Source organism: Podarcis melisellensis (assembly GCF_964234715.1).
Source record: "Podarcis melisellensis genome assembly, chromosome: 5".
NCBI lineage: Eukaryota > Metazoa > Chordata > Lepidosauria > Squamata > Lacertidae > Podarcis > Podarcis melisellensis.
This window is the reverse complement of record NC_138537.1, coordinates 97,854,847-97,879,659: the sequence shown is the minus strand read 5'-3', so window position 1 is coordinate 97,879,659 and position 24,813 is coordinate 97,854,847. Positions and strand designations below refer to the sequence as shown.

The window sequence follows — 24,813 nt, the reverse complement described above, 5'->3', positions numbered from 1 at the left end:
GAACCAGGTCTGCCAAAAATTCACATTCTGGTCCTTGATCTGCCAAAGCTTGTCCTTGGCTCTGCCTACGGACCAGGAATTTTCAGTCACAAGCTCACATCCTTAATTGCAGCCAAGAGTCCAAGTTTTTTTTAAGGTTACTGAAAAGAAGTGGAGAGATGAAGCACTTGCAGAACAGCATTGACGGTCAACAGGATTTTTTTAAAATTCTAAATGATTTGGAGAACTTTTCAATTTTGGGTCATTTGCAGTTCTGAAAATCGATATATTTTAACTGGATCATCTTATTGATGTATTGTAATTTATAATGAAATGACCATTGGCCATAAACAATAAAAGTCTGACTGACTGAAGCAGTTGCAGCTCCTCTCCACTTTATCCTTATGTTCTTTTCTCCCCAGAGGGTGGCTGGATTCAAATGAAGACGGAAGTTGATCAGAAGACAGCAAAAGCTGTTGAAATTTGCTCTTCCATTTAACAATACAGGTGCAGGAGCCCTGTGTGATTTTACAACTGACCACCCAATGGCTACAGAGTGATAGGACAAGTAAAAGAAAAAAGTGGGTGCCATAGACTATAATGCACTTTAAAGGCCTGTAACTTTCTGAGAAGACTGCCTGAAAGACAGACATATTGAGGTCTTCTTGCTGAAAAGCTTTTAGTGTGTTTGTATTTTCTGTCAAGTAACTTTTAAAATCAAAAGTTAGTATCTGAAGTTGGTATCTGAAGAAGTATGCATGCACACGAAAGCTTATACCCAGAACAAATTTAGTTGGTCTCTAAGGTGCTACTGGACAATTGTTTAATTTATTTTAAAATCAAAGTTTGCTTTCAATTGGAAACTCGGTTTGTCCAGAGAGGCTCTCTTATGGCTTCTGCATAGAGATGGTGAAATTAATAGTTGACAAACTGGGACATTTCCTAGGAAACCACTCTACTGCTTGTTAGGAAAAGTCTCTCTCTCAAGTTTTGAACTGGATTTTATGTACAGATAATCTAGTCAGTATAATAAATATATTTATTAGGTCTGCAATATTCAGTTAAACATTTTAAAAGCCCCCCTGGATTAATCAGGTGACAATCTGGCTTTTGTTTTTTTTTTAACAAAATGACTTTTTATAGCAGATGCATACAAATTTTGAGAGGCACTTTAAGGAGTGGCATTGCCTCTTCTCTGCTGTACAAGACAGAATGTCTCTTCTAAGAGGGGGCTTGCTGTGGCCTGGGTGTGCATTGCGTATAAACAAAGTATGTTTCTCCACTTCCTCAAAACTCATGTGCACATGCATTCAATTAATTTAAGCCATTTTTTCTGTAACAAACATCATGCTATTTTTTTGCTGCAACAACAGGCTATCCTAGCACCTGAGCACATATATGCCCAATATTCGCCTGGATGCAAATTAAGTGAGCAAAGGTCTTGCATCTCACAAGTCAGTGTCACTTCAGGTGGCTAATCGAAACAGCTAAGTAGTGCCATATGCCACGGGGCATTAGAACAGCTTACCTACAAGGCAAGAGAAAAAATAGACCCCGAGTCCAAATAAGGAAAGGCTGGCCACTGAGGTCAAGGCATTACCATGGTGTTTGTGTGTGATTAAGGAGTTTGTCAAGGTGGATTCACAGACTAGGGAACAGCAAGCAGTAGCTCCAGGGCCAAATCAAGTCCGCTATCAGTAATGCTATTTTCTTGGGGCCGGCTTAGATTATCATTTTGGGGTAGGATAGCCACAATTAAAATGTCGGTACTCCCAAGAATCCTATTTCTCTTTCAAAACATCCCGATTATTAAAGGCACAAAGACATTTAAAGCCTGGCACAGAGAGATCTCCAGATATATCTGGCAGGGAAGGAAGCCGAGAGTTAAATTTAAATTATTGACGGATTTGAAAGAAAGGGGAGGCTTCGCCCTGCCAGATTTGAAGTTATACTACGAGGCATCATGTTTATGCTGGGTTAAAACTTGGATAAAACTGGAAGACAGGGAAGTACTAGACTTGGAAGGTCACGATACTCGATTCGGGTGGCATGCCTATTTATGGCACGAGCGGAAGAAAGGGCATAAAGGATTCGGGAATCACATTTTCAGGGGGCCTCTGATGGAGATATGGGAAAGGTATAAGGATGTGTTAGAACCCAGAACACCACAATGGTTGTCTCCATTAGAGGCTATATCCGTCAAAAAACCAATATGAGAGCCAATTGGGCAACTTACGAACAACTGTTAATGAAGGAGGAAGGAAAGTGGAAATTGAGGCCGTATGATCAGGTTAAATCTCAAGTATATGATTGGCTGCACTACCACCAGCTAAACGATTTGTTCAGAAAAGATGTTAAGGACAAAGGATATGCTGACACAAAATCTAGATTTCAAACGGAGATTCTGGAGAATAATACAAAAATCTTATCTAAAATGTATAAGCATCTACTAGATTGGCAATTAGTTGACGAGGAGGTTAAGGCGGTAATGATACATTGGGCTAGAGACCTAGGCCGTAATATATATTTCGAAGAATGGGAAAGACTCTGGAAACAACACATTAATTTTACGGCCTGTGTGTCACTCAAAGAGAATTTAATGAAAATGTTTTATCGCTGGTACCTGACCCCGGTCAAACTAGCCAGAATGTACGGATCTAGCAACAAATGTTGGAAGTGCAAGGAAAGAGAGGGGACTTTCTACCATGTGTGGTGGGAATGCCAAAAGGTAAAAGGGTTCTGGGAGAGTGTATATAATGAAATGAAGAAAATGTTAAGATACACCTTTGCTAAAAGGCCTGAGGCGTTCCTGCTAGGCTTGGTAGGAATGGAGATAAAGAAAAAAGATCACAAATTGTTCCAATATGCAACAACGGCAGCAAGGGTCCTAATAGCTAAAAATTGGAAACAAGAGACTCTACCGACAATGGAGGAATGGAGATCCCAATTACTTGACTATGTGGAGATGGATAGGTTGACAGGAAAAATTAGATATATAAAAGATCAGAGGTTCGTTGAAAATTGGGAAAGTTTTACGAAATATCTGGAAAGCTTAACCGAAGAACAGATAACACTAGCGGGTTTCAAAGGTGCTTTGTAAGAGTAAAGGGTAATGCCAAAAGAAAAGGAATGAATGAGAATGACTTATGGTATTACAAACAAAGAAATGCGGACTTATTGTTTATAACAGTATGGACGATTCGTGGAAAGACCGAAGGAAGTCTTTTTCTTTTATATTTTTGGTGGAATAATAAGAGTACTGATATAGTTTGTTTTGTATTTTGATTTGTACTTTAATTTATGTAAACCAATAAAAATTATGCAGAAAAAAAAAAGTAATGCTATTTTCTTGCCCCCTTTAGTTGTCTATGCCTACCCCTCACCTGTTATGCTCCATCTCATCCTTAAAGTGGCCCACCAATGAGAAGCTGAGAGTAAAGGAAAGCAGAGCGAGTATATTGATTTGAGCCACTGGTTCTTGCTAACCTCTGCAGGGCTGAAGGACCTCTGCAGGGCTGAAGGACTGCAAGGGTGTCTGGTTGATTTGGTTGGTGCACAAACTGATGCCCTGGTTGACCTCCAGAAACCAGAGATGACCCAGACAACCAACACAATCACTTCTTATTCTCAGATCTAATAAGACTATGAAATGGTTGGGTTGATGAGTAGGACTTAGATGGTGGCAAACTCTTAAAAAAGTATTAACAGTGGCTAGAAACAGGTGGGCAGATTCTTCTAAAGAAGACCTTCCTGGACCCTGGTGATTTCCCCAGCTATCACTGAATTGCAAATCTCCTTTTCTTTGTTCAAAGTGTGTAGATGTGAGGCTCCAGATATCCTGAATGGCGCTCATTTTCTGGAGCCATTTTTGTCTGCCTTCTTCTAGGCAGATTGGGAACTGAAGTGGCTTTGGTCAGCCACTGGTCAAACAGTAATAGGAGAGTGACAGAAGGCATGTGTCCATTCCCTGACACCTCACATCAGCATATAATCAGCCATAATATTTTTCAAAAATGCCTGTCTGGTTTGGATACACTGCTTTATACTTATTCCTACCTGATGATCATTTGCAGAATGTTGGGCTGGGCGGCTGCAGTTTGGCACCGGGGCAGCTATGCTACAGTGCTCCACAGACTTCTGCACTGCCCCCCAGGCTACCTATCAATTATATGAAACCACTGAAAGACGTTGTCAGAGGAGCTGGAGGTAGATTTCATTATGGAGATAACACCCATCTCTCTCTCTTACATGTGGACCAGATGTAATCATGGATACTCTGTGCAGATGCCTAGAGTTAGTAACAGGCTAGATGAGAGCTAAGAAACTGAAGTTCAATCCCAAAACAGATTTCCTGCTAATATTATCAATCTAGGAAAGTAGTATTCAGCCTATTCCTTATGGGGACCACCCCCTCTTAAAGACTAGGTGTATTAACAACTGCTGCCCTGTCACAAATCCCTCCCCCCTTTTGGGCAAGGTACTTGAAAAGGTCATGGTGACACAGCTGCAGGCTTAAAGGGGAGTGAAGGGATAGCGTAGATGTGACCCTGTGACTCTTAATAAATCTGTCATTTGCTTTTGATATCATCAATTATGATATCCTTCTAGGTTGTCTGTGGAAGATGGGATTTGGGTGGCACTATTATACAGAGCTTCCTGTCTGATCTCCAGGGATGGTTACGGCACTGGCTGAGTTCTTCTCAGTCCCCTGGGTCTTGAGCTATGGGATACTACAAGGTGTTATGCCATCTCCAATGCTACTGAACACTACATGAAGCTGCTAGAAGTGGTCACTACGAGATCTGGCACGAGGTGGCATCAGTACACCAATGATACCCAACACTGTTTCTCTGAAACATCTGAATTGGGGATGGCTGAGATGCAGCAGTGGGCATGAAAAGAAAACGTGTGTGAATCCTGGCAAGATGGAGGCTTTGCGGATCTTTCCTGGCTCTGAAAATTTGGTAAGCTGCTTGCCTTGGATGGGGTTACACTCTCCCTGAAGGAGCAGGTGTGTAATCTGAGGGCACTCCTGGATCCGCCCATCCCTGGATGCACAGGTGTCTGTGATGGCTAGGAGTGCCTTTTACCAACTGTTCCTGGATTGGGACAGCTTGGCCACCGTTGTCCAAGCATTGGTAATGCCACAGTTGGACCACTGCCATGTGCTCTATGTGGGGCTGCCCTTCAGGTTGGTGAAGAGACTGTAGCTGCAGTGGCCAGGTTGCTTGTGAGAACCTGCATATAACATCTTGCTTCTGGGAGTTCCACTGGTTGGCAATTTAAGAATAAGAGCATGTGGCCTGCCTAGCCAAGCAGGACCTGAGCGCAACAGCGCTCTCCCCTCTTAAGGTTTCCTGACCATGGAAGCCGAGTAGAGCCATCGGAGTGAGCAGCCACTAATTGTCTTCTCTGCTACCAGACTAAGATAAAGGTGCTGGTACTAACATATAAGGCCCAATACAGCTCAGGCTAATTTAGAGACTGTGTTATCCATTATTTATCCAGCAGGTCACTGTGGTCTGCAGAAGAGCTGCTCCTAAAAGTTCCAAAAGATCAGAAGCCCACTCCATGGCAACTCAAAGCAGGGCTTTCGGCATGGCTACCTGTTCTGTGGAACAGCATTCCTGTTGAGATTTGACAGGTGACCACTACTTGGACTTTCTAGAAACGGTTTAATACATTTTTTTTCATGGTGTGGTATGCCACCTGGATGAATGGGTCTCTGCCATCACTGTCTTTTTTTAAAAAAAAACTGCTGATTTTTTATTGCACATGGCCTTGAGAGACTTGCGTAAAGAGGATGAGTAAATTCATGCTGCTTCTCCTCCTCCAGGTTCAATTAAAGGTGCTGTTTTTGGCCTTCAAAATCCTAAACATCCTGGGATTTGGGTTCCCAAGGGACTGCATTATTCCACACAAGCCTGCCCAACCAACCACTGGAGGCCCTTCGCCCCTGCATTCAGCGCCCAGGAGAGTGGCTAAAAAAGAAAAGGCCTTTTCAAGGGGTGGGGGGAACAATTTAGAGTTCCTCCTTCCTTTCCCAGACCACCATTTCTCTGCTTTCAACTGAATGCCACCCCCACCATAGTGTTTCTAGTCGAAAATATTTTAAAAAGTCTTTTGAGGTTTCATTTCACACACGTGCATATAACATTTAGTAAGGTCCAGATTAAGATTATAGTCGTAACTTGGTCTGCTTCTCTCTTTTTTCTTCTTCAAACGCCAACATCAATAATGGTTAAACCTTAGTGATAATATAGGGAACTCTGGCATTTTTTATTTGTAGTTTTTTTAAATGGCAGAGATTCCTTCAGTAAATCTCTCTCCCCGTGATTTATTTCCAGCTACAAATATATTTAACAACCCACTTCAAGTGTTTCTCTCCCCCCCCCCCCCATCATCAAGACACATGCAGTTTTTCCTGTTCCATAAACAAACCACCCTCCCCTGGGAAAGGAGAAACTACACCTACTTTCTCAACAAGCAAAGCAACCAGGAGACATAGTTTCCCTAGATCTTAACAGTCATTGCCAGTGAGAATGAAATGAGAGAAAACTGTGTATGTCAGCACTAACAGAAGGGCTAGAAGCCTGAAAAACCTGGAAGTTTCCTCTCATATGAAAATCAGACCAAGAATTCAAACTGTGTTGTGCCTTGCTGCTGCGTGCGTGTGCACAGCACACGCGCTTTAAAATCTGAGCCAGAAGTGATTGTTTGCAGTGTTGGCTCTTGTGGAAGAAATTCCTGGTGCCTGCCTGCCTGCCTGGGGGATATGCAAGACCGTACCTGTTCCAGGTGGCGTTGGAGCAGACCCGTCGCTGCTGGGTCCCCCGCTCATCCAAGGATGCCGGCTCTCTCTTGCCCAGATCACTGAGGCTGGGCGAACTCATGAACTTCAACCTGCGAAGAGTCCTCATGGTCAAATGTGTTGTTTTGTGCGTGGCAGCTAGAGAAACACCATCCTTTTTACAACACACACACACGCAGCTGGAGCAGCAGCTTCTCCGTTTGCTGTTCAAAAATGAAACTTAAAAAAACAAAACAAAAAACAAAGAAGAGAGAACCAGTCTCTACAGAACACACCTCTGCCAGCAAGAAAACAAACCTTTAATCAGATCAACTCTGACGTCATAAATTGTGGTTAATAATTTCTCCAGGCTTTTTTTTTTTTTTTAAAGCTGAACTCCTCATTGCTGTCCTTTACATATTAAGGGGCCCTTTAAACCGGAAGGTTGTGCAAAACTTTTTCTCATCACCATTGTAAAAAAAACCTGAGAATCTCATTCCGCATGCATGTTCCACCTGCCATAGTAAAAGCTTCACTGAATTCTCAAGAGGTCCCCCCCCCTTTCTCTTGTAACCGGAGCCAATAAGGGAGGGGGACGCAACCCACTAAGGGTGACGTATGGAGGAGATTGCATAGGGAAGTTTCGTAACCACCGATTCTTTGCCACATTACAACACACAAACTCTCTCTCTCTCTCTCTCTCTCTCTCTCTCTCTCTCTCTCTCTCTCTCTCTCTCTGTGTGTGTGTGTGTGTCTTTCACCAGGGCAAATAACAAATCTACTTGTCTAAGAGGTTGCTTAAGCTGAAAGCACAAGATAAGCCTCCTGGGCAAAACAGGAGGTCACTTTAAGGAGATGTGGGTGCTTTTGAAAAAGCATTTCAAAGGTGTCCTGCAGCGCTGGTTGCTGGGGGCGCTTCCACCTCGTAACAGCTTCAAAAGCAAAGTTTTACAATGGGGCGGGGGGGGGGCATATTTGGTCTCTAAAACACCACAACCTGGAGAAACCGACAGAGATGACTCAGCTTGAAATTTAAAAAAGTGGGAGGAGCTCAGCAGCATATATGACAGAGCAAAGCCGTTTGCAGTTGAAATAGCCTAACAAGAGCCTCCGCTCTTACTCTAAGGCAGGGGTCAGCAATCTTTTGCAGCAGGGGGCTGGTCCACTGTCCCTCAGACCTTGTGGGGGGCCGGACTATATTTTTTGGGGGGAGGGGGGATTGAACAAATTCCTATGCCCCACAAATAACCAAGAGATGCATTTTAAATAAAAGGAAACATTCTACTCCTGTAAAAACACGCTGATTCCCGGACCGTCCGTGGGCCGGATTGAGAAGGTGATTGGGCTGCATCCGGCCCCCAGGCCTTAGGTTGCCTAGCCCTGCTCTAAGGCAGGCCGTGTATCCACCCAAAGCGGGAGAAAAACCTGAGATTTTCCATTCTCTTGTAAAAATATTCTTCAACTCACTAAGTACACTGAAAATAACCTAAAGGCAGTTATCTGGTCACAATACTCCCCTAACCCCAAATCACAAAAGAAATGCACAGTATTAGGGGCCCGTCTGCTCCCAAACCACTCACGTTGAACAGATCTCTTGCAAGAACAGTTTATTTTGGTAGGTAAGTGCCAAAAACATCTGCACCTGCCTCTCTGCCCTGATTTGCATGTTACAGTTTAACAAACACATCATATGTCAACCATGTGCTTTTGCGGTAAGCTCCAGTTGTCTAATCTGCAGTTGGGGGTTGTTTCTTTCTACTCAATTTACTATTCAGTGTCAAATGCTTATAATAATGATATTAATCACTATGAACAAACACCCCATAACATGTAAAGAAGCTACTGGGATTTATTTCAAACAAAAACAAAACCATAATTTATAATTTAGAAACAAATGCAAACAACTGAACGAAGGAGCCCCCAAATGAGAGCCCATAATAAGTGGGGTTGTTAGGGGGGGCTGACCTGTGTCTTTGGAAGATGCAGGAGGGGAGAAGGAAGGAAACGTACAGAGATTCTAAGTTTCATGTTCAAAACTCTCCACCCCAAGGTGGACTTCACTAAATATGATTTTGAGTGGGCACTACCTGCCAGGCCAAAGAATGTGCTCCCCAAACCCCACGCCATTACGTGTTTTGTGAGATTCACAAAAATGGATTGAGATTCCTGCACTGCAGGGGATGGACTCGATGACCCTTGGGGATCCCTTCTAACTACATGATTCTATGAAATTCTAGGATTCCATAAAAGGGGGAGATCTGTCGTGGCCTCACCCATTAAGGAACATTACATATAACGTACAACGGTGATGGTGTTCCCAGAAACTCTTGAGAAAGTGCAATACGTTTAGGAGGAAAGGATCTACTATAGATGGGGCTTCCCATTTTAGCTATGGTTGGCAAATAGACAAAGGATGTATTTTCTGCTGTTTGGATGGATTTTATTAAATACACTAATCAAAGTCACAACGCCAGATCGTATCTGTCTGTGATCATATATGGCTGAGAGAGAACAAATGACATGCAAATGTGACCAATGGGCTCAAAGACAGCATAAATACCCCTGGAGACTAACAATAAAACACTTCAGTAAAAAACAAACAAAAACAAAGAACAATTTTGCAAACTCCAGTACAATAAAGAACAGTAACAAAGCAAGCAGTGACTGGTCTCTCATGCGTCATTATTCCAGTATTTGACTGGAAAGAAGTGGTATCCATTGATATCAGGTTAGCGATAATACAGCCCCTCCAAAACCCAGCGTGGGTAGTTGAGAGGTGATGAACTCTCAAGAAGTATTTATGAAAGTTAGAAACGGAAACCACACCATGTCAAATATAGCCTGGCTCCTTGCTTTCCACATATCATGTGCTAACATTTCCATGAGAGCAAGACACAAAACATGCTTAAACCAACTTGCAACTAAAAAAAACCAGAGGACATTTCCCAGCCTCTACCTTTTGCTAATCTGCCTACAACCCCTAGTGGTGCAGCAACAAAACTCTGCTAAGTTTCAAATTAGATGAGGGACCGTGTGTTGAGATCTCAGAGTCCTGAAAGTTCCCAGGGGTTTCCAGGCACTTACCCTGAGTTTGGTTTCCTTGGATTGAGTTTGCTGTATGATAAACAGTGGTACCTCGGGTTAAGTATTTAATTCATTCCTGAGGTCCGTTCTTAACCTGAAACCGTTCTTAACCTGAAGCACCACTTTAGCTAATGGGGCCTCCTGCTGCTGCTGCGGCACGATTTGTTCTCATCCTGAAGCAAAGTTCTTAACCCGAGGTACTATTTCCGGGTTAGCGGAGTCTGTAACCTGAAGCATATGTCACCTGAGGTACCACTGTATGGGTTATGTGAGTTAATGATATATGGTTTATTTATTCATATATACCATCTAGCTTGGGACGCGGGTGGCGCTGTGGGTTAAACCACAGAGCCTAGGACTTTCCGATTGTCTCCCCGCGACAGGGTGAGCTCCCGTTGCTCGGTCCCTGCTCCTGCCCACCTAGCAGTTTAAAAGCACGTCAAAGTGCAAGTAGATAAATACCGGTAGGTACCGCTCCGGCGGGAAGGTAAACGGCATTTCGGTGCGCTGCTCTGGTTTGCCAGAAGCAGCTTAGTCATGCTGGCCACATGACCCGGAAGCTGTACACCGGCTCCCTCAGCCAATAAAGCGAGATGAGCACCGCAACCCCAGAGTTGGCCATGACTGGATCTAATGGTCAGGGGTCCATTTACCTTTACCATCTAGCTTATTTACTCATCTAGACCACCTGAGTCTACAATTGAGGGGCTCACATAATACCCCAAGAGGGTCTTGATTCTCCCACAGCCACAGCCTTGAATCCCAGCAAGAATCAGGCATGACTCTGTTTCCCAGCTGCCAAGCCTACAGCCTGCAGTTCTGCCCAGCCTGCTTCTAGCTTCACACACAACTCTGCTTTTGTTTTTCTAACTAGCAGACAGTTATTCTCTGGTACAGAGCCACTTCCTTTGTTACCTTAATGACCCACACTTTGAAGGCCATTATGGTCCTTGCCTGGCTAATTCAGCAATTGAATCCCTGCTGGATCCAGGAATGGGGAAGGGATCCAGGCAAACAGCCTACCCCCACCCCCAAATTTACAACACCAAGTTCTTTATGGACGAGGTTGGGGCAAGTGAAAATATAGAAAGGAGAGCTGAAGGGGCTGCTTTTGGGGCCACCTGGTTAGTTAATTTAGAAAAATTATCTCAGGATTGTGCCAGATGCTATTGAATATGACTGTTGGTGATTTCCAAGGTCTGCAGAGTGAGAGACAGATCTGGGAGAAACGTTTTCTGATTCAACCTGAGAAAGGAACTCTTTGGCACTGTGTACCATACCAAGCAATCTCAGCATCACTGAAGCCTCTCTGAAACTAATTTGCTGTTGGTACTTCACTCTGGAAGAATTAAGTCATGCTAACCCATCCCTATCGCCTGCATGCTTAGAGGAACACGAATAAAATGAATCTGAATCTTCGAAAGATAACGGGTGCTGTGGGTAGATGGTTCCTATGCCTGTTCTGTACAGAACTATGCTCCCTCTAAAGGAGCAGTGACATATCTTGGGGGTAGTCCTGGATTCATCCTTGTCTGCCATTGCATTCAGGGATGGCTCTAGGCTACTTCTATTGCAACCGGGTCCTTCTGGACAGAAAGAAGAACAAGAGACATTCCATTCAACTTGAGGTTTGCTTGAGGAGGACACACTTCCTGGGCTCTAAAGACATGGAGGTGGGGGTGGGGTGCTCGCGTGACCCCCAGTGCCCTTCCATGACACCAATAAGCAGTGAGGGGCTTAAGGAGGTGAATCCACACCTTCCCCTCATTTTCTGTTTTTCTTCTCCAACTGACGCAACACCCCAAGGCTCCTGGAGGCAGCTGAGCATGCTCAGTTCTTCCTGGGTTTTTTGAGGGGGGGGTGCCCCACTTTGGTTTGTCAACGCGCCCTAAGCAGTCATCCTCCTGCATCTTTCTCCTGCCGCTGGGTGCCTTCAAAATTCCACCTCACAGGGAGGGAAATGTGCATGCTTGGCTCTCATTGAGATTTCGGTTTTTTTCTTTATCGTTTTCTGCCAAGTATGCAGAAATCCCTGCCTAGTCTGGTCCCGTTTCACTGCCTTGATGACTGGTACAGGACCACCAAGTTCGCTATTAGAAGGGATGGTGATAAGGAAGAAGATGATTTAACACTTCAGAAACTCTGTCCAATGTGCAGATACTTTTAAACTGATGTATAAGATCAGGGAAAGTTCATCTAATAACAACTGATAATGAAACAGTTGAAACTCCCTGCTCACCAGTTCTGTGCTGTGTAAATTGTTCCTTAGCTTGCCTACCTTGCAGAATGTTAATTGGCTCTCTGAACAGGGCGACCTTGAAGTATCAGCCGGAGAACCACAGAACTGTCTCCTATGCTTATATAGGGTGCGGGGCCTGCCATTGCCTGGGAAGTTGTGGGTTGTTCAGAACTATACTTTCCCACAGCCCTATTTCACAACTCAAGATTCTTCCTCTTAACTGTCTTGATTTTAAAAACCACACACACAAGTACCCACGCGGCAAGATGAAGATAGGCCACGAAAAAGGCCTGCCAGAAGGGGATGGAGCCAGCACTTTGGGAGGGAGAATAAAAGGAGCCGTTTCAGAGAAAGGATTCTGATGGGGAGATGGTTTACGAGAGAGCAGGAGGGAGAGAAAGAGAGTTGGTCCTGGTCTGCGTGTGTAACATCCGCCCTGGGAAAAATATCTACAGCTAGGGAAAGGAGTCTCTGAGCTTAGATAGGAAGACAGTGTTGAGTGTCTTGGCTGAGTTGGAGCCAGGAGAAGGCGAAGCTGTGAGGAGACGGTCTCCTTGGGTCTCCTTCCAGTCAGGAGGGGAGAGATCTTCCAGAAAGAGAAGACTCCCAAACCAGGAAAAAAGGGGGGCGTGGGGATCCCCTGGGTCTGTTAGGCTGCCAGAGGTATCTCAGGAGTAGAAATGGACAGAAAGTACCACCTCCTTGTTTAAGAACCAAAGTATTAAGCTGTAACACCTACACAACAACTAAGTTTAGGAACTGAAGTGAAAGAAGTGGAAATAAACTGAGCATTTACCATCTAGTCTAGAAACCTGTAACATCTAACTGAGGAGTAAAAACTGAATTAAAGCAGCTGACATTTAAAAGAATCTGTGCATTTATTACCTTGTTTAGAAGCCTGTATCATCCACTAGATTAAGTATAATTATTAATAAGTTAACTGTTTCCTGAAAAAACATTATCTCCTATCCTTTGTTTTATCAACTTCATTCTGTAAACTAAATCTTTCTTTATTGGTTCAGCTCCTGCCTGAGTCTTCAAGGATCTAAGTTTAGAAAAAACCAAGATATACCTTGTGGTGGTTATACAGGGTCTACGGAGAGGGGATCTGCCTCTCTACCTCCCTTAGGGAGAGAGGAGGAAAGGGGAATCAGTGAGAGCTGCCTCTTCCCTCTCCACGCTTTTCTGCTGGTTGGAGGGTCAGGGCATGGTCCCAATTGTGGCAGCAAACACTCAACCACTAATATTACATTTACATTTAACGTTTGCAAGCCTGTTTGCAGAATATGGGATGGTGGTAAAAAGCAGCCACGCCTGAAGTCACCTTTTTATCCTTTGAGCTTCCTGTTCTCTCATTTTCAGCAACCTCCTATGCAAGACCTCAGCTGCTATGTGGTCTTCAGCGCATGAAGGAAATGTAACCCTAACACCTACACACACTTGAAAAGGACACGCCATTCTTGGCACATCCTGTCCTTTTGCTTCCAGGAAAAATGTCTCCTTATTTTGTTTTCAAGTATGAGCAATCTGGACTGCATGTACACTTATGGCTTTAAAGGAAGATGAGACTAGTTCTTAGGGGAGAGGGCTATGGCTGGCTACCAGCTGTGATGGCTCCGCTCTGCCTCCACAGTGTGAGGCAGCCATGCTTCTGAAGAGTGCTGCTCTTGTGCTCAGATCCTGCCTGCTGGTCTGGTCAGCCACGGTGAGCACAGGGTGCTGGACTAGATGGGCCATGGGCCTGACCAGCAGGCTCTTGTGTTCTTATGCTAACAATCTCCAGATATCAGCTTTAGGGTTTTCTTGTGGAAAATGCCTCCCTCTACTGGAAGGATGCCTTTGAAGCAACTGAGACCCACTGAAAAACCCACACCTTTCAGCATGAGAAATTATATACACTTGAATTGTTATAGGCTCTCAGAACCGATAAAATGAAGAGTACATTTTAATGTATCTTGAGAGTATACTGAGTGTGTGAGTCTTCTGGGCCAGATTCAACTAATGTGATGTGTCAGCAGAGGGCTGTGCAAGGACTCCCCGCTAGGGCAGAATGAGACCCTGACATCATATAACACCTCTACTCAAGAGATCTGAACTGGATGCCCATTTGATAACAGGCCAAGTCGAAGGCGTATATAAAGCAACCAGTTTACCTGAGGGATTGCCTTACCTCAGACATGCCCACTTGACCACTTTAACCGAAACATTGTAATCACAGAGTTGGGCTCCACTGGTCATCTAGCCCAGTGTTTCCCAACCTTGGGCCTCCAGCTGTTTTTGGACTACAACTCCCATCATCCCTAGCTAGCAAGACCAGTGGTCAGGGATGATGGGAATTGTAGTTCAAAAACAGCTGGAGCCCCAAGGTTGGGAAACACTGATCTAGCCCAAGCCCGGGCAATGCAAAAACTGACACACTTACAGGTGCCACATAATATTCATTCCATGCTTGTAGGAAGTCAATATTTTAATGTAGCATCAGCTGCACTTCGGAACTCACTGCTTATTGACATCAGGCAGGAACCTCCCCTGCCTGCTTAAAACAGTTTTGTTTAGGCAAGCCTACGCAGTCATATGGAGTTTACATGTTTTATTTCTTGCTAGCTACTGTTGATTTTAATCACCTTTTGAATATTTTAAATATCTGCTTTTATCAATAATTTATTTTCCATATTAAGCAGTATGAATTTTGGACACCCACCCACTTTATATGTAAATTTATAGGCCTCTTAACCTGCCATATGACCCTCAAAGAAGCTTAAAATAAAAGCAACCATAAACACAATTTTGATGCAGCAGTATCACAGAAAAAAAGCTACGGTTTAGAAAAGAAAACCCACTACTGAGAATGCAGAAACCCGCAAATTGAGCGGATGAGACAAATGTTGGTCGAGCGGTAAACAGGGCGCTTTCTGCATGTGCTCTAGAGGGAAGTGAGGGGCAGATGGGGCTCATCCACCTGGGGAGGTGGCCCATTTGGAGAAGGAAAACTCATCCTAAACCTCTGTTACCTTGTGGCCATACTCATTCATGAGAGAAAGGCTTCAGGAGTAAACCCCGAGAGGAAATCCGTACCCGCTGCCTTGTGGGACATCTTTGGGAGAAGAAAAGGCTAAGGAGTAAGCCCGACACAAATCCAAGCAACTCCCGCCACCAAACTGGTGCCAAAGGCCTTGCTCTGCTTTCCTTTGAACCATGTCAGCAAGGCCAAGTGTGTATGTGGGGGGGGGGGTGTCTTGTTGTCTGGGCATCCCAGGACCTCCAGACACGCTGCCCAGGCTTGTGCCCCCGGGAGGTGACTTTGGTGCTGCAAACACAGTGATTCAACTTCATCCCTGGAGGCACACCCCATTGTTTCCTGAGACGGACAGATGCTAACAACAATGTCAGGACAGGACATCCAGTCTGGCCTTCCACCTTAAGTCTCTTCTCCCCTCCCTCATGGCTCCCTGCCCCCATCCCAGTGCACAGACTTCTCCCACAACACCCTCACTTTCTCCCCCTCCCCAGGCTGCCAAACGTCTGGCTGAAAGGCAGCAAGAGTGTTTGCAACTCCTCTGCTTCCCAGAGCCACACTCCAAAGGTCTCCCATTTCTCTTGCTCCTGAGCCTAGTGAAACATTAACAAATGCAATGCTTCCTGTTGTGGAAGCCAGTAAGGGGGGGGGTCTGATAGGCTGGCAAGCAATCCCAGTAACTCCCCACCCCCTCTGCAGATGGCAAAAAGGAAGCCCCGCAGCCTGCAGAGCAGTGCAGGAAGAGAGAGAGAGAAGTCTCACATCGCCTAGGTAACCAGGCAACTCTATCTTTCTGCGCTGTGTTGCAGCAAAGTACGGTGTGGAGAAACAAAACAGCATTGACGCGCATGTGCTACATCAGTTGTGGAAAGCACGCGTGTGTAAATTGGTGCCCTTCTTTTTAAAACGCACAAAAGAGACCAAGAACTGGGGTTCTCACTTCTGTGCATCTAAGAAGGGAAAATAACAAACTGTATGCATGTATTTTTTGGAGGACAGCCATTTCAGTATTATCCAGAGCACAGGGTGAAACACGCTGCCCCTTGTGTCCCTTGAAAGCCCCGGCTCCCACTGTCCATACCCTGCAAGAGGAGGGGAGCCTTCTCTGAGCACAGAGCCCCTCGGGATTTAGGCTGCACCCACACCAAACATCCAGAACACTATCAAGCACCTCACAGAGATACAATCAATCTCTCTTCCTATGGAACTCTGGGGATTGAGGGCTCTCCTAACAACTTTCAGCAGCCACAACCAACTACAGTTCCCAGAGTTATTTGAGGGAAGCCATGGCTGTTAAAGTGGCATAATAATGCGTGTATTGTGTCAGTGCAGCCTTGGAACTCTTAGTAAGTCAAGGCCATTTACTTCTTACTGTGAAAATGCCATTTTAGCTTAGAAGTTTTCCAGCTAGAGTCCAGGCAACTGTTGGAAACTTACAGGGATTTCTTAATTAAAAATATCAGTAATGGCAAGTGAAACTCCCTTATAATAATAATTTTATTATTTAGACCCCGCCAATCTGGCTGGGTTTCCCCAGCCTTGAAGAGTTTCACCTGGCAAGCTAAAACCCACGCACTGATGGAACAACTGTAATAGTGTGACAATCTAGGTTGTAGATTGCCACAGTTTAGAACTGGAACAGACAATAGAGTCTAGGATCACTACACATAATTCTGTGTCACACTCTGCTCAAGGCAAAGACATGCACACATACACATGTTTTGGGAAGTTACATCATGAAGCAGACAAACACCAAGAAACCTTTGAAAACAACAACTAAGCCCTGTTAGGTTTGCACTGCTCATGAAAACTATGAGAAATATGGAGCTGGTTTCAGGAACCAAAGTCGCTGGGGCAACAAAAAGAATCTTTTCTTAAAGTGTAAAGTACTGCATTTGTTAACCAAAGCTATTCTGCTTTAAAAAAATAAAATAAAAAATTAGCTGTGCTCCACTGGCCAAGGCATTCATGCTAGAGGTGAGAGAAAATTGTCTCCCCAAATTATCTATCCTACTATTTCGGTAGTGAAATTGAGGGTGTTACTTTTATTAATATTCTCAGGGAATTTGTGGGCGAGAGGGGTGGAGAATAAATTTTCCAACAGTTTTTTGGGGCAGTGAGACTGTTTAGCAGCAGAACCACTGTGTCAGCATCCAGCCAAGCTGCCTGACCCACAACACCCCAAATCATGTTGGCGTAGTGTAGTGGGGGAGCCAGCAAAAAGAAAGAAAGAAAAAGCCAGCCGGTGCAGAATTTTTAGAGAATCTGTAGAATGCGGCAGGGCAAAAAAGAAAATTATCTGACATTTTATTCTCTTTTTTTGGCATATCTCCATTCACAACAGTAGTAAATGTTTACATCAGTGTTGTTGTTGTAATTTGCATACTGCCCTATACCCACAGGAACAGAGGTCAGGTCTGAGGCAGAGACTGAGGGGCAACAAACCACACAAAAGTGTTCATTCTGCTATTCCCTAATGCGGGTCCGCCCAACTTGAGACCCATCAAGACGGATACAGCCCCCCAGTGATATATACCGTGCCCTGCCAACACACACATTCCGGCCCCACATATGCAGCCCCAGGAAAAGAGCCAAAACAGATTTACTAGCAGGCATTTGCTGTATCTGCTCAGCATGGTGAGTCACGAGTTGTGCAGGTGTGTCCTGCTAGCTCAAAAGCAGGAGCTGAGGCATTTTTGAAAGTCCGGCTACATCCTGGACCTTCCTTTCAACCATGCAGGCCGGCTCTTGATTTTCTGCTGCTGGAGGCAACAATGCCTTTTGCCATTCTATTTTCTCCTGGGCTGCAGCTCCTTTTCCAATTCTGAAGGGAAGAGACTGTCACTCTGCCACTGGCTTTATGCTGCCCTTAAGATTTTAGGACTATTGCTTTTATTTTATGGGGAATGAATTTGTCATTTCCTGTAAGCCACCCGGATGACATGTTGTTATTGGGTAGAATACAAAGGCAGAAAGAAAAAAATAGATCAGTTCATTCCATTTACAGTGGTACCTCGGGTTACATACGCTTCAGGTTACATACGCTTCAGGTTACAGACTCCGCTAACACAGAAATAGTACCTGGGGTTAAGAACTTTGCTTCAGGATGAGAACAGAATTTGTGCTCTAGCAGCACGGCGGCAGCAGGAGGCCTCGTTAGCTAAAGTGGTGCTTCAGGTTAAGAACAGTTTTAGGTTATCAATGGACCTCCAGAACGAATTAAGTACTTAACTCAAGGTACCACTGTATGTGCTTGCAAGAAGGGCTGCAATCAGGGCAGCTGCTTGCACACTACAAGCCATCATGTCCAAAGGTTTGGGGGCAGGTGGAAAATAGTGTCCCCAAGAGGATTATCATTTTCCTGGAGTCCCCAAGACAGAATTCTGCTGCTTACAGAGTTGGGCTGTCCCTGCACAAATACAAAGCTCCTCTCAGGAGCATCACATCTGAATAAACTGCGTCAGAACTTTAAGAAACAACTTACCTGCTGAAGAGTTCAGAGCAAGGGACTGAATTGAAGCGATCAAAAAATGTAGTAGTTCACTATATCCATGTCACAACTGGAGATTTCTGGGAGTCTAAAGAAGTTGCATGAAGCAACGTAGCTCTGGAAGAGAAGATTTAACATGTTACATTGCAAATTCACTTGCTAATGACATACCTTTGAGCCTTTGCCCAACTACTTTGTTTCTGAACCCTGATCTGTAACTCAGCCCATACCTGCAACCAAAACAACTGTATATAGCTTGCCTGTTTAACCCTGCCTCTACCAAGCTCCCTTCCGCTATCGTTTCTCTTGTAATGAATTTTAGATTGCAAGCTCCTTGGGACAGTGATCTGTCGTCTTTCACACCGTAAGTTACTATTATTATTACTTATATGTTGCCAAATACAAAGCATTTCTAGGCAACTTACAAGCACAACTGAAAAGCAACCATAAAGCGGGGCTGGGGCGGGGGAAGCCCGAGCTTTTAAAAATGCACCTACCGTAGTTTTTAGAGGAGAAAAGGATATCTGCCCGAAGCGCAGGGCGCTCTGCTTTAGCGCGCCCCACGCTCCGGGCAGCAGGCTGCTACCCACAGCCTAGGGAGCCCTGTGGGAACTCACGCGGGCTCCCCAGGCTTGCTGATAGCTTCCTGAAGCCTGGAGAGCGAGAGGAGTCGGTGCGCACCGACCCCTCTCGCTCTCCAAGCTTCAGCGAAAGCCTGCATTCACCCCATAGGACGCACACAGATTTCCCCTTCATTTTTGGAGGGGGAAAAGTGCGTCCTATAGGGCGAAAAATACGGTATGTCTTGACCTGGTGTCAAAAGCATGTAAAAGCTGATGCCAGGTAGCCTTCCCTGGTTAAAGAATTCCATAAAGGTAAAGGTAAAGGTACCCCTGCCCGTACGGGCCAGTCTTGACAGACTCTGGGGTTGTGCGCCCATCTCACTTAAGAGGCCAGGGGCCAGCGCTGTCCGGAGACACTTCCGGGTCACGTGGCCAGCATGACATCGCTGCTCTGGCGAGCCAGAGCCGCACACGGAAACGCCGTTTACCTTCCCACTGGTAAGCGGTCCCTATTTATCTACTTGCACCCGGAGGTGCTTTCGAACTGCTAGGTTGGCAGGCGCTGGGACCGAGCAGCGGGAGCGCACCCCGCCGCAGGGATTCGAACCGCCGACCTTTCAATCGGCAAGTCCTAGGCGCTGAGGCTTTAACCCACAGCGCCACCTGTGTCCCACAGCCACCTGTGTCCCACAGCGCCACCTGTGAATTCCATATACACACCTAATTATTCTGATGTTAACACAACCAGCAGCAGCATTTGTGTTATTTTTGAGTGCTCAAAGCACTTCCTCTACATTATCCCAGGGATCATATAGCCATCCTGTAAGGTAGGTTTGAGTTGTTATCCACAAGTTGCAGCAGTAAGGCTGAGGGTGAGAGAATGTGCCCAAGGCCACAGGAAAGACACAACAAACATTTCCAAATGTACCTGAAAACTAGGTCTACCAGCTTCAACTCACAGTTAAGGAATCTCTGGTCTGTGGCTCCTGCTGCAAACAGCTCACCTCTGCCCTGGTCTCCCAGAACATTCAAAGGAACGAGGGCAGAGCAAAAAGAGACAGAGCAAAAAGGGCAGAGGAAAAAGATGAAGGGTCCTGAGATTGCTGGGGAAGGATGGGGGGGGGAGTCTTAGGAAGCGTTGCGAAGGCTCCTTGCAACTGCTTCACTGGGGCAAGACCTACTGGAAAGAGGTGCTGGGATCTCCAGGCATGCACTGTTTTGGTTGCTTTGAATAAAGAGTTAAGTTCCCAGACACTGGCGTTTTTATTGCTGACTTGCTCCTGACTCCGGCTGCTGACAATCAAGGACTTTCACAGTAATGTCATAGTGGCAGACCAAAGATCACGACCCTGGCTGTGTTTGTTTGCATGGAGAAGCTTCTAAGGGAAGGGGGGCTGAGCAAGGAAAGCAGGCTTCTTGACCCAGCAGTGGGGAACCACTGACCCACAGGCCTAACAAGACTTTTTTGGCCAAGCCGCATCCATCAGCCCTGTTCAAGTTGAAATATTCCATGCTGTGCCTTTGGCTGCGTGGTTTGATTTCAGAGGAAAATGGACAGAGGAAGACTGTCCACCTGCCAACGCTGGCCTGCAAAGGTAGGAGATGCAGGGACCTGGATATATAAAATTTGAAGGCAGTGTGGGGGAAATGAGCCTGCAACTATATGGACTGTTGCAACACTCCCATGTAAGCTACCAGAGAACAATCAGCTGAGAAGGCTCTCATTGGCTTTAATATTGGAAAATCCAACACACATTTAGGCATTCTCATTTCGGGGTCAATTAAACCATTATACTTAACATTTCTGTGTCTGCATGTTCTTTTTGTTATTATTTCTTCTTCCTTCTCTATTCCTGCCACCCCCCCGCCACGCGACGCCTTTCTGGGTTTTTTGTATAAAAGTCTTGGTTTGGTTATTTTTCTCTATAAACCTTAATAAAATTGATTTAAAAAAAAACAAAAGAGGTATGAAGATAAGAGAAAATGTGAAGCGTTATTTTCTTCTGTGCATAAGCTTGAGTAAGCCATCATTTTTATTTTGTTAGTTTACCTCCCGTTATTAATATACAGTGGGTTCATTTAATAATGTAAGGCATGCACTGCTGCCCCAAGCAGAGAGCAGAATTGACAAAGGCATTTTAAAGGTTTCCATTAATTGAAGACAGTTCTGTTTCTACGCCATGCTCCCTGTGGGCTGCGCATGCCAAGTGGCTCAACCACCGCAAGCTCCGTGCAAGCCGCGTGCCCCAAGTGCCACACGCACAACATTGGGAAGAGCCAGGGCCTCTTTCCCCAGCAGCCGCATGTAGGCCCAGCGAGGTCCGCCACAGGCAGCGGAATATTGAGGTTGCCTGGCGCGTTCCAAAGAAAGACGGGGGGGGGGCTTTCACACACACCCCAATGTTGCCCCTGCCCCCCATGCTTGAATTTAGGTCCGCTTCTCCCAAGGAGCAAGCCTTTAAGTGTGACAGACCCTCCCATGTAGAACTCCTTGCCAACAAAGGTCCAGCAGAAATCATCCTTGCCATTTCTGAGGCACCTTTTGAAAACTATTATTTAGACGGGAGTTTGAAAGATGAATTTGTTTTTGTCAACCAGTAGTTACCAATGCTTTAATTTATCTTATTGTAATGTTTTGTTTTTATGTTGCGTACTGCTTTGCTGTATTTTTATGGAAGGGCAATATAATTATTTCTTTCAAATTTACATTATCAATTATTTTAATTATGTTATTTTTTTAAACAATCCTTCTCGCATATTGTTCTTTACACATATAATTCTGAAAAAAGAGATTTCCCATGATTTTTCACAATAAAGAGGCAATAGTAACCAAGCCCCTAAACGAACATGCATCTAGCTACCTTAAATAACAAGTATAAATGCTCGCGTGTGAAAAACCCAGCTACAGGCATGGAAAAGATGAGCAAATGCACTTATCTTTGCAGAGGATCTATTCACCTTCACCCATGTTATCTTTCCATCTCTGCTGACTTTCACGGAGGTGCAAACACTATGAACACCTTCATAACACATGAAAAAACCCTGGAAAGTTGCCAAGTTAGTTACCACAAAGGCCTGTTTAAAAATAGTCACACATGCTGAAGACTTTACTGAGAAAGCAGCAACCTGCAATGTTTGCAGAGGTAAAACTGCAGCTGCAATTATTGAAAACCCGATGAGAGAATAAAATATGCAATGACTATAGACCCTGGAAGAATTAAACCCTCTAGGAATGTGGTCCTGGATTTATACCCCTTTGTTGAACTTTTTGCTATATAACTTCTGCCCTGTAACCTCATAATTTCAATCTTAACCAAAGCCACACATTGCTAGCTTTGCTTGCTGAGAAGTTTGCAGAAGGCTCAAAGTTCCTGTCAAGCACACAAGGTACCGTATTTTTCGCCCTATAGGACACACTTTTCCCCCTCCAAAAATGAAGGGGAAATGTGTGTGCGTCCTATGGGGTGAATGCAGGCTTTTGCTGAAGCCTGGAGAGCAAGAGGGGTCGGTGCAAGTCTTGCAAGCCTGGCGGGAGTTGCCACTGGGCTCGCAAGGCTTGCGGGTGGCAGCCTGCAGCCCGAAGCATGGGGCACGCTCCGGAGCGCACCCTGGGCTTCGGGCAGAAATTGGGCAGCCCCACAAGCTCTGGGAACAGCGGGGAGGTGGAGCGCTGCCATCCCGCTATTCCCCAATCTAGTTTGGAGGCTGGCGGTGGGGAGAAGCAAGCTTGTTTCTCCCCACTGCCAGCCCCACAAGCTCAGGGGACAACGGGGCAAGCCGCTGCCCCACAGAGGCTAGGGAGGCTGTCCCTGAAGGCAGAAGAGGGAGACGGAGCGCTCCGTCTCCCTCTTCTAGCTTGGGGATGGCTGCGGGGGGAAATAATTTTTTTCCCCTTGATTTTCCCCCCAAAAAACTAGGTGCGCCCTATGGGCCGGTGCGCCCTATGGGGTGAAAAATACGGTATCTTTAGTTTTTTCTAAGACTAAACAGGTTATTGTATCGCTTCTACCCCCACCCCACCCTGCTACCCCAAACCCTTGTCTTGGCTACAGGTGGCAAAACCACTGGTTAAGAAACTGGGTGCCCTGTTAGGAAACATGCTTCTCTCAACTTTCGAACTGTGGTTTATTGTCAAGGTGATTGGTCAACATGTGAGACATGCGTTTCTACTGGCTGTGCACTCCAGGAACATACAGTGGTACCTTGGTTTAGGAACAGCTTAGTTTATGAACAACTTGGATTAAGAACTCTGCAGACCCAGAAGTAGGTGTTTTGGTTTGTGAACTTTGCCGTGGAATAAGAACATGTCTCACTTCCCGTTGAGTGTGTTCCATTTGTAAATTGAGTCCCCCACTGCTATGGGAAAGCATGCCTTGGTTTAAGAACGCTTTGGTTTAAGAACAGACTTCTGGAACAGATTAAGCTCATAAACCAAGGTACCGCTGTATTGGGTTACTGGAGAAATCACAAGGGAGCAGTGCTCACAGAGAAGCGTGATTCACAAAGGAGGTTGCCATTACAGATTAACCAGGCCATTAGCTCTCATACATAGTAAGAACAGCATTCGCTACGTGTAAAACACAAAGAATCTGGCCAGGGGAATCTGAAGATAGTCACGTCCAGTCAGGAATGGGAGTGGTGGTTCAGGTTTCTAGTCTCCTACGCTGCGGAGTAAATCTGAAACCAAAGAAACTTTAAAGCAACAGATTACAATATGGCACGGGGGGAATTTGCTCTTCAAGGTCACAAGTCCACCTGAGCACACCCAAGGGTCTGCGTGTGCATAAAAGCTTGGACAATGGAACTGTCTTGCAGGTCAAAGCATTACCTGGCAGTGAATTTATTCTGCTACAGGGATGATGCCAGGACAGAATTCGCAGGGATAGGCTCATTTTGCGAAGATGCATTTAGTTTATGGTCGGACCCCAGAGCCCTCTGTACACAGAGAGTAGAGAACAGATGTGTTACACTACTAGCTACCATCTGCACACAGTGTAAAGCCACTGGATTGGCCAGGCCAGGTATAAGTACTGGGTGCCTACCTTTCTGCCCATGCCTACTCAACAGATCCATATCCTCCCTCGCTTTGCACTTCAGACTCTAGCTTCCAGCCGAAGCCACTGATCTTTAGCTAGAGAAATATATCCACCTTCCAGATTCAGGTATGGCCACCCATAGCATACAGTGGTACTTATAGGTTATAGACGCTTCAGGTTACAGACTCCGCTAACCCAGAAATAGTACCTTGGGTTAAGAACTTTGCTTCAGGATGGGAACAGAAATTGCGCAGCAGTGGCGCAGCGGCAGCGGGAGGCCCCATTAGCTAAAGTGGTGCTTCAGGTTAAGAAAAGTTTCAGGTTAAGAACGGGCCTCCGGAACGAATTAAGTTCTTAACCCAAGGTACCACTGTATTTGCAAAGAGAAAGAAACACCAGTTTTTTTAAAAATAATATTTATTAGACATTTCCAATTATAACAATATAAAAAAAAAATTTAAAATCTTAATTTCCATAACATCTTTCCAAGACTTCCCCTCCCCTCCCCCTCTTGTATTCCAATTCTTACAAATAAGTTCAGCAATTTCTTATCCCAAATTTTAAACTTATTGCCATTAACCCAATTTCAAAATATTTGCCCACCTCCTAAGATCGA

At 45.2% G+C, this 24,813-nt stretch overlaps 1 protein-coding gene and 1 long non-coding RNA gene across 5 annotated transcripts in view; one reads left to right on the top strand and one right to left on the bottom strand.

Annotated features, from left to right (window-relative positions):
* Nucleotides 1-1,687, top strand: part of LOC309370294 — a 49,889-nt gene extending 48,202 nt beyond the window's left edge. The window contains exon 8 of the long non-coding RNA XR_014168487.1: nt 404-1,687. This is a non-coding gene — a long non-coding RNA (uncharacterized lncRNA). The remainder of the gene's footprint in view (nt 1-403) is intronic.
* The window catches only part of PRR5 (proline rich 5), a 69,935-nt gene that overhangs the window by 30,182 nt on the left and 14,940 nt on the right, over nt 1-24,813 (bottom strand). For 2 of the 4 annotated variants that reach the window (XM_081911814.1, XM_081911813.1), the window contains exons 2-3: nt 18,593-18,715; nt 6,769-7,009 (exon numbers count right to left, since the gene is read on the bottom strand). In XM_081911814.1, coding sequence (XP_081767940.1) covers nt 6,769-6,899 — 131 coding nt within the window. In that variant the 5' untranslated portion in view covers nt 6,900-7,009; nt 18,593-18,715. Of the gene's footprint in view, nt 1-6,768; nt 7,010-7,087; nt 7,316-18,592; nt 18,716-24,813 lie in introns of those variants that run through there. The other 2 variants (XM_081911815.1, XM_081911816.1) reach the window with 2 other exon arrangements.